This window comes from Oryx dammah, unplaced genomic scaffold, assembly GCF_014754425.2.
Source record: "Oryx dammah isolate SB20612 unplaced genomic scaffold, SCBI_Odam_1.1 HiC_scaffold_24, whole genome shotgun sequence".
Classification (NCBI taxonomy): Eukaryota; Metazoa; Chordata; class Mammalia; order Artiodactyla; family Bovidae; genus Oryx; species Oryx dammah.
The window spans coordinates 77364270-77376246 of record NW_024070208.1 but is presented as its reverse complement, the minus strand read 5'-3'; the positions used below and the strand labels follow the sequence as shown (position 1 = coordinate 77376246).

Genomic DNA, 11977 nt, shown 5'->3' with positions numbered 1-11977 from the left:
CACTCAAAGTTTACTAGTCATACCAAGAAACAGACAACAAACCCACAGGTAACCTAGATACCAGGATTGTTTGACACAGACTTCAAAGCAACTGTGATTAAGATATTACAAAAAACAGACAAAAAGAATTACACCTGAGAACTTAAATCTATAAAAATGAAACAAATAGAATAAATGAAATAAAAAGCTCTATAGTGGGTTTAACTGTAAATGCAGAGAAAGCTAAAGAAAAGATAAGTTGAAATATAAATTTACAGAAAAAGTATAGGATGGTCACCATGTTAAATAAGTTACAGGTATCCCAACTTGCTTTGAAAAATGATAAATTTGTTATGCTGCTGTTTGTCTTAAATGGGGAACCTCTTTTTATAGGTAAAAGAGCTCCTTGAATTCTGAATTAGAAGATTTGGGTTCAGGTCACAATGTTTTCCTATTAGATGGGTGAATTTGGTAAAGTCAGTTATAATAACATCTTGAAACTTGTTTCTTCCCTTATAAAGGATCTACCTTGGTCCCAGGGTTTAGAGGGAAAAAAAGGATAAAATCTCAAATTGTCCTGTAAATACTGTACTTATGGCATAATAATGATGTTTGGTTTTTATTTTTTTTCTTTTTTTTTCCCCCAGACTTCTATTATTGGTATGGGGCTTTTCCCAGGGGCTCAGTGGTAAAGAATCTGCCTGCCAGTACAGGAGACGCAAGAGACACGTGCTCAGTCCCTGGGTCAGGAAGATGCCCTGGAGAAGGAAATGGCAACCCACTCCAGTGTTCTTGCCGGGAGAATCCCATGGACAGAGGAGTCTGATGGGCTACAGTCCACGGGGTCACAGAGAGTCAAGTACAAACTGAGCATGCACACATCTTAATTAGCATATGGACTGAGTAAACAGGCTTTCTGCAAACATATTTAAGTCGTCTACTAATGGCAGAAAGTGAAGAGGAACCAAAAAGCCGCTTGATGACAGTGAAAGAGGAGAGTGAAAAAGTTGGCTTAAAGCTCAACATTCAGAAAACCAACATCATGACTCTGGTCCTATCACTTCACGGGAAATAGATGGGGCAACAGTGGAAACAATGTCAGACTTTATTTTGGGGGGCTCCAAAATCACTGCAAATGGTGATTGCAGCCATGAAATTAAAAGACGCTTACTCCTTGGAAGGAAAGTTATGACCAACCTAGATAGCATATTCAAAAGCAGAGACATTACTTGCCAACAAAGGTCTGTCTAGTCAAGGCTATGGTTTTTCCAGTGGTCATGTATGGATGAGAGTTAGACTGTGAAGAAAGCTGAGCACCGAACTGATGCTTTTGAACGGTGGTGTTGGAGAAGACTCTTGAGAGTCCCTTGGACTGCAAGGAGATCCAACCAGTCCATCCTAAAGGAGATCAGTGCTGGGTGTTCATTGGAAGGACTGATGCTGAGGCTGAAACTCCAATACTCTGGACACCTCATGCAAAGAGTTGACTCATTGGAAAAGACTTTGATGCTGGCAGGGATTGGGGGCAGGAGGAGAAGGGGATGACAGAGGATGAGATGGCTGGATGGCATCACTGACTCGATGGACATGAGTCTGGGTGAACTCCGGGAGCTGGTGAAGGACAGGGAGGCCTGGCGTGCTGTGATTCATGGGGTCGCAAAGAGTCGGACACGACTGAGCGACTGAACTGAACTGAACTGAACTGAACTGAATAGTTCTGAATATCCATTATTCCTCCTTCTGGATACACAGCTCAACTAGAGATTACATTTCTGAGTATGTCGAGTATACACTGAAGAATATGGTCAGTTCAGTTCAACAGGATGGGAACAGGAAGTGATTTTTCTAGTCACCTTTAACATAAGACATCCTGTTCACCCAGGACTATGGTTCTTTCCTCTTTGAGGAGGTTCAACTGCAGAAACAGCCATGACCGGTATAGACAGCTGAAGCGGCACAGTACCCAGGGGATGGCTGAACCTGGACCCTGCATGATCTCAGGGTGCTCACCTGCCTCACCAGCCCAGACTGGCCTGACTGCTGAGGAAGAGCTGGTGTCTCAGTTTACTTGAAAGTACAAGTGTTTGTCGCTAAGTTGTGTCCAACTCTTTGAGACCCCATAGACTGTAGCCCAGCAGGCTCCTCAGTCCATGGGATTCTCCAGGCAAGAATACTGGAGTGGGTTGCCATTTCGTTCTCCAGGGAATCTTCCCGACCCAGGGATCGAACCTGGGTCTCCTGCATTGCAGGCGGGTTCTTTTACCATCTGAGCCACCAGGGAAACAGTGGTTCACAGGGTACAGGAACACGTCTTGGTTACAGCAGCTTAGCCTTCACTCCAGCTACTGCAGTGCAGGACAAATATAAGTTATCAAGGCAACAAAATTACATTTTAGCAAAATTACTGCTATTCCACCTACAAACACATACGCAGAAAACTCTCAATTTTAAGTAGCTTGGAGAAATTAGAGAAAAACATGAAAAAGTTAATGTCTCTCTTCCCAACCCTTCCCCAAAACTGTTCTATTTAAAATATCTCCAGAGAAAAGAAGTATTAAGGAAAGATTTTATTTTGGAATCTAGACAAATGATACTGAAGAATTTACTTACAGGGCAGCAGTGGAGAAATAGACATAGAAAATAGACTTATGGCCATGGGGAGAGGGGAGGAGAGGGTGAGATGTATGGAAAGAGCAAAATGGAAATTTACATTACCATCTGTAAAATAGATAGGCAACGAGAATTTGCTGTGTGGCTCAGGAAACTCAAACAGGGGGCTCTGTATCAACCTAGAGAGGTGGGATGGGGAGGGAGATGGGAGGGAGGTTCAAAAGGGAGAAAATATATGTATATGGCTCATTCATGTTGAGGTTTTACAGAAAACAACAAAATTCTGTAAAGCAATTATCCTTTAATAAAAAATAAATTTAAAGAAACCACACACAAAAGAAGAAAAGATTTTGTTTATGTGGAAGTCAGTGTTGATTTTAGAAGAAAGCTTTTAGAGAAGGCTGAAGCAGAAGATGTATTTCAAATTAGGAAGAAAGAAATAATAAGCAAAGAAATGCAGCAGCTATAGTCCAAGTATTTGAGAAGCTGCACTGGAACGTAAACATAAATGAACACAAATATAAACATAAAAATACTTATATAAGGGGTTTCCCAGGTGGTGCTAGTGGTAAAGAACCCACCTCCCAATGCAAGAGACGTAAGAGACGCAGGTTCCATCCCTGGGTCAGGAAGATCCTCTGGAGGAGGGCATGGTAACACACTCCAGTATTCTTGCCTGGAGAATCCCATGCATGGGGGAGCCTGGGCTATGGTCCAGGGTCGCAAAGAGTCAGACACGACTGAGGCGACTTAGCATGCATGCACATACATAATGCTTACATAAATGAAATGGATATAAAGATAAATATATTTTATTCTCATCTAGGTTGGAAAGTCAGAGGGAATATACACTGAAAGTAAGTACTGATCAACAGAAACCCCTTTTCCCTTTCTAATGTTAGAAAGTATCAACATTGCATAATACTGGAAACATAAACAGATGAGGCCTGTAGATACAAAGGAATATTCAATGAAGTGGAAAGCACTAGAAAAAGGTAACATATTAAAGAAAATAAGTAACTGTCCAGCTTAACGTCCATATTTTTAAAAGCCACACAACAAAGACTGCGCAAATGCTGTGAATTTTATTATTTCCCCACAACCAATTCATCACAAAACACTGAGCTGTGCCCAGTTACAGAGGCTGCATGGGTATTCAGGTTTTCTACTTCCTTCCTCTCGTGCCTCTCCGTCTCCTCTTTTTCTTCCCAAACACAGGCCTGGCGGTCACCAGGACGGGCTTCGCCCTCCCTCCATCGTCGTCGTCGTCGCTGGAGCTGCTTGTGGTGGTCCCGCCGTCCCTCCGGGAAGCAGGCTGTGCTGTGCTCCGTGCATCTGACGAGCGGGCTCTGGACCCCCCGGGTGCTTTCACCCTTTGCACGCCCATCGAAGGGAAGTACTCTGCATCCTCACTTGAAGAGGCCTCGGATGACTGCGAGAGGTAGGCCTCCCCCAAAAACCCACCACTTTCGTTCCCTCCTTTAGAATCCGAAAGCCTCTTTCTTTTCGGGCTGGATGGCTCTTTCCATCTATTTGCTGTGCCTCTCTTCTGGGTTTTTCCTTTCGCCTCGTCAAGGAACTCAGACTCTTTCTCCATGGCAACAGAAGCTGCTTCTATTTCACTGGCTGCTGCTTCTCTTTCTTTTCTCAGCATACATGTCACAGCTCTGTTAAGTCTCTGGCTCTTAATACCCTTGGCCTCCTGTTTCTCCTGTTGGGCTAATCTAAAGAAAGAATCAATTCGGAGCTGTGTCTAAAAAAATGAAATAATAATCGATCAGGCAAGGAAGTAAACTGTACAAAGCAAATCAAAGAATTCCACCTTATATTTGTGGCATTGGATGACTCTTTCAGAAAATACTAATTCATCCTTTTTCAAAAGGGTAAGCCTATGGCTGATCCATGTTGATGTATGGCAAAAACCCAACATAACACTGTAAAGCAATTATCCTCCAATTAAAAATAAATAAAATTTTTTAAAAAGGGAAGAGAATGCAAAAACAAAAAGTCCATCTCTCCCAAATGAATGCTGGCAGTAAATTCTACTTTCAACATCATACTTGAAAGTGCCACCTCTGTTAACTAATCCTTCTGCCCACATATCAAGTAAGAAATCCCTTTGTCAGCATTCAAAGAGAGTTAAATATTTTTCAGGGACAAAATCATCTTATTTTATAGCAACACGATATCATGGAGTCTGTTTCTAAATTCTACTCTTTCCTTTTAAAAACACTGTCATCATGATTCCTTTAGGAAGCAACGTCACAGTATTATGTAGTAGGAGTCATAAGAAATATTCTTGACTTTTGTTCTAAAACTCCATTTTCAGGAACTCAGTCCTTAAAAATAGTTGTTTGAGAAAAGTTATATGCCTGGTGTCCATCACAGCATTACATACGAAAACCTGAAAATTCAAGGTCCACTATGAGAAGTGAACCAATTAAGTTAAATCTCTTTGATGAAATGATGTAATCTGGTCATTTAAAATGAAAGCTATACAAAACACACACACAAAAAAACTTACCCTAACCAGTGAATGGGGGGATTATTTATATCAAATTGCAATTATGTCTGGTAACAAATATATGTGTGAAGGAGGGGAAAAATAAGAGAAAACAGACCTAAATGTTAACCTCTATGTTGGAGGAAGCAAACAACAAATAATTTTAATTCATTTTTTTCACTTTCTAATTTTGGAGAAATAAACTAATATTAACTTCTACAATGAAAAAGGAGAACAGTATTACAACAAAATTTATCTGAAATTAAGCAGTAATCAGTTACTAAGCCAACTAACTTTCTTGTTGGTGGGCATACAAGGCATCCAGCACAGAAAGTCGCCAAACAAACAACACGAAACTTTCTGGAAAGGCGGTCTACTTCAGCTTTACGTTTTCTTTTTTCAAGGTTAACCCGACCTAACTGAAAAGAATTTAATCTGAACATTTATCTTGGAGGATTTGATCTGAATTCTGAAGAATGATTTACCTGTATGTACATCCCGTGGGCTGTCTCTGGGGTGAAAGGAGGTTCCTGTGTGACCAGGAACACACTCGTGGATAAAACAAGATGCAGTTACCTACCCAAGGGAACTGAGGGCCACACAGAGGCCTCTTTTTACGGTCTCTTAGTCATGTCTGACTCTTTGCGACCCCATGGACTGTAGCCTGCCAGGCTCCTCTGTCCATGGAATTCTCCAGGCAAGAATGCTGGAATGGGTAGCCATCCTCCTCACCAGGGGATCTTCCTGACCTAGGGATCAAACTCAGGTCTCCTGCACTGCAGGCAGATTCCTTACTGTCTGAGTCAGCAGGGATGCCCCACAAAGTAAAACTAACAGGTCTTTAACAGCTGGCCATCACAGCCTTCCTAACTTTATTCACTATCCTGAACTTAGGAAAAGAGCTGTCACAATTACCTGATGGACATTCAACTGCTTTAATACAGGAAAAAGAGATTCATCTGTCTTCGTCTTGTTCCAGCCAAAATACCGCTGACAAAATATGCAGGCAGTTAAGACTTACACTGTTTTTAAAGATATTTACAAGTGATAAGTAAAAAGGTCCAAAAAACCCGCCCTTGACTCCACTTCCCATATCTCCAAAGATTTTCATATTTATAACGATTAAAATGGTAAAAGAAGATAACAAATTACTCCAACATAATGGCAGTATGTTCTTATAAATATCCTCTAAGATAAAAGATATCCAACTCTCATTTTAGGACACCCAAGACTAGTGACTGTGAAAAAAAGGCTAATCTAGGATAAAAACAAATTTCTGATATCATATATATTTGAGAGAAAAAGATGTAGTTAGATTAATACTACTGCAAACTTTAAAATATCTATCCAAGTGATTATTTAAATATGCAGAAAGGAACAGTAATAAAAAGAACAAATCTAATCATCTTTTCTATTCTTTCAGAATAAACACTTAAATATGATTGCTTATCACTATTTATTTCAAATAAAGATCCTCCTTAAAACTAAAGAGATGATTCACAATAACTAAAACATGGAAGGGACCCAAGTGTCCGTTGACAGGTGAATGGATAAACAGAATGTGATATTACATACAATGGAACAGTATTCAGCCTTAATAAGGAAGGAGAGTCTGCCACTTGCTACAATTAGATGAACCTTGAGGATACTATGCTAAGTGAAATAAGCCAGTCACGAGGAGATCTACACAGTATGGTGTAACTTACGTGATGAACATACATGGAGCGGTCCAAGCCACAAAGACAGAAAGCAGATGGCAGTGGCCAGGGTCAGGAGGTTGACAGGGGGCTCGTGTTTAATAGGTACATAGCTTTAGTTTCAGAAGATAAGAAGAATATGGGGGTGAATACACAATAATGGGAAAGTATGTCATAATCGCTGAACAGTCCACTTAAGATCGTTAGAATGGTAACATTTTATGTTATGTGTACTTAACCACACACACAAAAAAAATAATGGAGAGAAAGGAAGGGAAAGGAGCATCTTAGCTAAAGCAATATTAAGAAAAAAGTGATCCAAGTTCATGTTTCGTAGGTTTTAAACCAATACACACATTTGCCTTGATGTTCCCTGTGTCTGAGGAAAGGAAAGGATACTCTCTGATCTTGTCCAGGTCGGGTTTGCCCCACAGAAATGACCCCTTGGACTCGTCCACCACAGGCTTGAGGTAAGCGTCCGCCACGGCCGGGTTAGGGAAGCCAGGCGTGAGCTGCAACTTGCGCAACTTTTTTTTCACTTTGGTGTCATATGGATTCGGCCTTATCTTCTTATTCTCCTGGGCTTCATGCCACCACTCTCTACAAGGCAAAGGAAACCAGTCTTCATGAAGCAGTGAGACCCTGTAGCTGATGCACCGCAGACAAAGAGCTAAACTTAGTTTAGCCACAACTCCTCTGTGTCTTTTCCAGTGGTAAAACGAAATAACGTATGCGCATGCGCACACTCGGTCGTGTCAGACTGCAATCCCATGATCTGAGCCTACCAGGCTCCTCTACCCACGGAATTTTCCAGGCAGGAATACTGGAGTGGGTCGCCATTTCCTTCTCCAAGGGATCTTCACAACCCAGGGTTCGAACCTGCGTCTCTTGCATCTCCATCATTGGCAGGCGGATTCTTTACTGGCTGAGCCATGAGGAAAGCCCAAGTTGAAGTAATGTATCTGTATTATTTACTTCAAGTCAACTACAATAAGGAACCCCAAAATATTTAATAAAATGTAAAAACACCATCAAGACTGTCAAATTTTAAAAATGCAGAATACAACTCTACGTCAAATATGATCCCAATACTGGGGAATATACACATATGTGGAGAAAGAATAAGTACATAGGGGTATTTACAATAATAAAAAACACTAACAGGTATTCTTTTATCCTGTGCTAGGCAATGTCCTAAGTGAGGATACAGCTATTAACTTTCTTTATGTTTTATTCCTTATTCAATTTTTCCATTGTGAGTACAAATCACTGTGGTGGGTAAGAGCCCATGTTGGTCCCTCCGCCCAACAAGAAGCAGGGTTCCATGCTCCTCCCCTTGAGCCGGGCGGGCTCTGTGGCCAAGGAAGTGACTTGCAGGGCCTTCAGAGACTGCAGTCTCCACTTCCTGTCTCTTAGACCGTTTGCCTTGAAAGCTGCTGACGTGCTGTGAGGGGGTCCAATGGAGAGGGTCCAGGCCCCCGATCCACACTGCTGGCTGAGCTCTGCTGACAGCTCCACTCACCAGCTAGGAGCGGGCCATCTCGAGTGGCCCCCCAGCCCAGCTCAGGTGCCCCTGACACACTTGGAATTAGCCAAAACATCCCCATGCAGCCTGATCGAACTGCAGATTCATGAACAAAATCTGTGAGTATTGCTGCGTGAAGTCACTGAGACTTAAGGTAGCTTGTAATGCAGCCAACAGCCAGAAAATTTTATAGAGTTAGGATAAATAAATAGCATGAAAATTCAAAACCGTAAATATAACCCTTTCCAATATATTCATTCCATGGAACCTAAAAAACTCACAATCACTGCTTCAATGCTGAGTCCTAGGAACTGACAGACTTGGTCTCCATCAAGGCGGCCCCTCACCAAGGCAGCAGCGCCCTCTAGTGCTAAGAAAGACCAACTGCAGTCTTTGTGCAGGATCAAAATGCGAAAAGAAAAAAAAAAAAAAAAAAAGATCTATCTTCATCAGTTCTATAATATTGTCCAAGAGGGCAACGGGAGAATACCTCTATGTCTCCCTTACTGGCCTGTGAATTTTCATCTTCGACACAGTAATCATGACTGCCACTAGGAAGAGCAGCACAGCAAACTCATCAAACCAAAAGGATCACCCCTCCTTAAAACAAGTGGCCCAGGCACTTAACACAAACATGAAAGATGGCCATGATGACCTGCCCACCAGCCAAGCTCCAAGGGGACAGCAGGGGGTGGCAGCGACTGATATATAAAACTGAAGGGTCCGTGCCCTGACCACCCCAGTGGAGTGGGATTGCTCTTCTGTGCTTTGGGACTACTTGGGAATCTGGACTCAGCAATTTCAGGTCTCATTTCCCTTCCTCCAAAATTTTCTGTGAAATCTCCCCCAATTTCAGTGTTGGTAGCCAACTCCAAATGAAAGAAGAACATACTGTGTAGGTCAAACCAAACACAGCTGGGCTGAATTCAGCCCGTAGACTCGGAGTAGCTCTGCTTCAGTGGGGAGTGATCGAGCAGGTTCTGGGTAGAAGGGAAAGCAGAGAAGAAAGTAAGGCGACACTCTGTCTTCCTGCTCTTCACCCTTTCCATGCCCTTTTCTATCTGCCACTGACGAGCTAAGACATATATTCCCACTGCCCGGTCTGGCTGATCTCCCTCGGCACACTCAGACACAGAAGCACCAGCACACGCACACTTCCCCTGGCCCCAGCGTGCAGCAGCTCCTAAGCGCACCGCCTGTGACTCGGCCATCTTTCCTATCCAGCCCAGGACACTGTCTGGCACTTAATGGCTACTCAAAAAGTACGTAAAGGAATGAAATGTAACTTCTATGCTCCCAGGAAATCCTACAGGACTGGCTATGTATCCTTTAGCTCAAATAAAAAATATAATCTAAACAGAATCTTCTCTGATTTCCACAAACACTAGAAAAGGGAAAACAAGCTTTAGAACCCCAACTGTTACCTCCTCCTCCATTCCCAATGAAGAATGATCTGTGACAGTTCATGATGTAAGTGATAGTCCTGTTTAATCTGAGTGTTTATATATAAACTCCGGAACTAAAGAAATTAAGAAAGGACTCACGAGAATTTTTGGAGTGGTTCCAGGCCGTGTCCAGGGAATTCGTTGAGAATTTCCATGGCGGTAACACAACCCACAGTTGGTATTCCTTCTGTATAATCACTTCCAAGCAAATAGGCCAAATTTATTAATTTGTTCCGGTCCAATCCTGTAAGAGTAAAAATTATTACATATTTTTACATCTTTTGTTTTATAAACATTTACTACAAAAGATTTATAACTATTTTCTTATAACGATAATATACATGTGTGTATATCCTCATCCAATGTCCAAAAATATCTGTTTCATTATCTGAAATAGGATTCTTTTTTGAAATGACATTGTGTTAGGATTTTTAAAGTTTCATCCATCCTCACAGTTTTCAATGCCCCATAACCTGTGACCCCCAAATGCAGCTCTCTCCCTGAGACCTCTCCTCTGAACTACAGCCACACATAATCAAGGGTCCCTCAGGGTGTCACATGGGCGTCTCAGAAACAACAGAGTCAGGCCCAGATCTTCACTGTCCCCCAACCTGCTCCCTACCATTCCGCCTCCTCATTCAAGGCAAGTCCACTCTATATGCATGAACTCTGGGGAGACAAAATTCAGCCCGAAACCACCTCCATGCTGCTTCAGAACACGCCAAGCAGGCTTCTTTCTGCCTCAGGGCCTTTGCACATGTCAGCCCCTCTGTCTAACATGCTCACCCCAAGGTACCTGTAGCTCCTGCTTCCTCTCTCCTTTAGCTCCAGCCACAAAGGTACGATTAGGAAAGCCTTGTTTGACCACAAAGGACACATACTTCCTGTGACTGCAGGACACTCTTGCCTCTCTTTGGTGGCTTTATTCTTCTATTTGGCTCACACTGCTGTCAAATTATGATTTATGTGTTTTTTTATCATCTGTGTCTCCTGCTGGACTGTTTTATTCTCTGCTGTTTCCCCACTTCCCAATGCCAAGAACAACTGGCATATAGGAATCACTCAGTGTGTATTTGCTGAAGAAATGGGACAATGAGGGATCACTGCCAGAAATAATACAGGACCCTGAGGCTCATGGTTCCGGTGGGAGTGACTCGCACTGGCCTCCCTTCTCTGCCACCTCCGGTTTACTCTGGAGAGTGTGGGTAACTGATCGAGTGTAACCAGGTCTGATGACTGAAACTGCAGGAAACATCTGAACGTGACAAGGGCTTCTATTTCTTCATTCTGAATTTACAATCCTGTTCTGGACTTCCCTGGTAGTATGGTGGATAAGAACCTGTCTGCCAATGCAGGGGACATGGGTTTGATCCCTGGTCTGGGAAGATCTCACATGCTGCATAGCACCAAGCCCAGGAGCCACAACGACTAAAGCCCGCACACCTAGAGCCTGTGCTCTGCAGCAAGAGAAGCAACCACAGCAAGAAGCCCATGCACCACAGTGAACAGCAGCCCCCAGGCACCTTAGCTAGAGAAAGCCTACACTTAGCTTCTCGCAAAGACCCCGTGCAACTAAAAGAAAGCAATAAAGCCCTATTCTCCAGAAGCAAAAGACCATCATACGAAAACATGTATGCGAAAGGATTAGCCACTCACTCGTGTCCAACCCTTTGCAACTCCATGGACTGTAGCCCTCCGGGTTCCTCTGCTCATGGCATACTCCAGGCAAGAACACTGGAGTGGATTGCCATTTCCCTCTCCAGGGGATCTTTCCGACCCAGGGACTGGATCTGGTCTCCCCCTACCATTTCTATCAATACACCAACTAGTCCCTCGGAAAGAAAGAATTCATAATATAAATTCCTAAAGTAAATTTCAAAAAGTAATCGTACTCTGAAGTCTTACCTAATTGGTTGTGAAAGTCCACATACTGGTAATATTCCACAAACTTGTTTTTATTGAAGAAGTTTTTGTAGACGTGCCGCGCCCCAAACAGCCAAATATCACTGTCGTCAGTGATGGTTCCGGAAGTCTGGTCTGTCAGATCCAGGATGGCGCACTGAGCCTCTGCTTCCATGGGAGCCTCGATGTAGGGGATGCCGAAGAGGCGGAGCAGTTCCTAAAGAGAGAGACACCCCATGACCCTTGCTAAGGAGCGGGGCCTGTCCTCCCCCCGGAAGTGGGGGCCATGCCCCGGAAGTGGGGGCCATGCCCCGGA

The 11977-nt window shown here is 43.0% G+C and overlaps 1 protein-coding gene across 2 annotated transcripts in view; it reads right to left on the bottom strand.

Moving 5' to 3' along the window:
- Positions 1-3385: 3385 nt before the first annotated feature.
- Positions 3386-11977, bottom strand: part of ERCC5 (ERCC excision repair 5, endonuclease) — a 26641-nt gene continuing 18049 nt past the window's right edge. The window contains exons 11-15 of one of the 2 annotated variants that reach the window (XM_040267430.1): positions 11665-11878; positions 9859-10003; positions 7189-7389; positions 6008-6082; positions 3386-4342 (exon numbers count right to left, since the gene is read on the bottom strand). In XM_040267430.1, the coding sequence (XP_040123364.1) occupies positions 6028-6082; positions 7189-7389; positions 9859-10003; positions 11665-11878 (615 nt within the window). In that variant the 3' untranslated portion in view covers positions 3386-4342; positions 6008-6027. Of the gene's footprint in view, positions 4343-6007; positions 6093-7188; positions 7390-9858; positions 10004-11664; positions 11879-11977 lie in introns of both variants that reach the window. The other variant, XM_040267429.1, reaches the window with a different exon arrangement.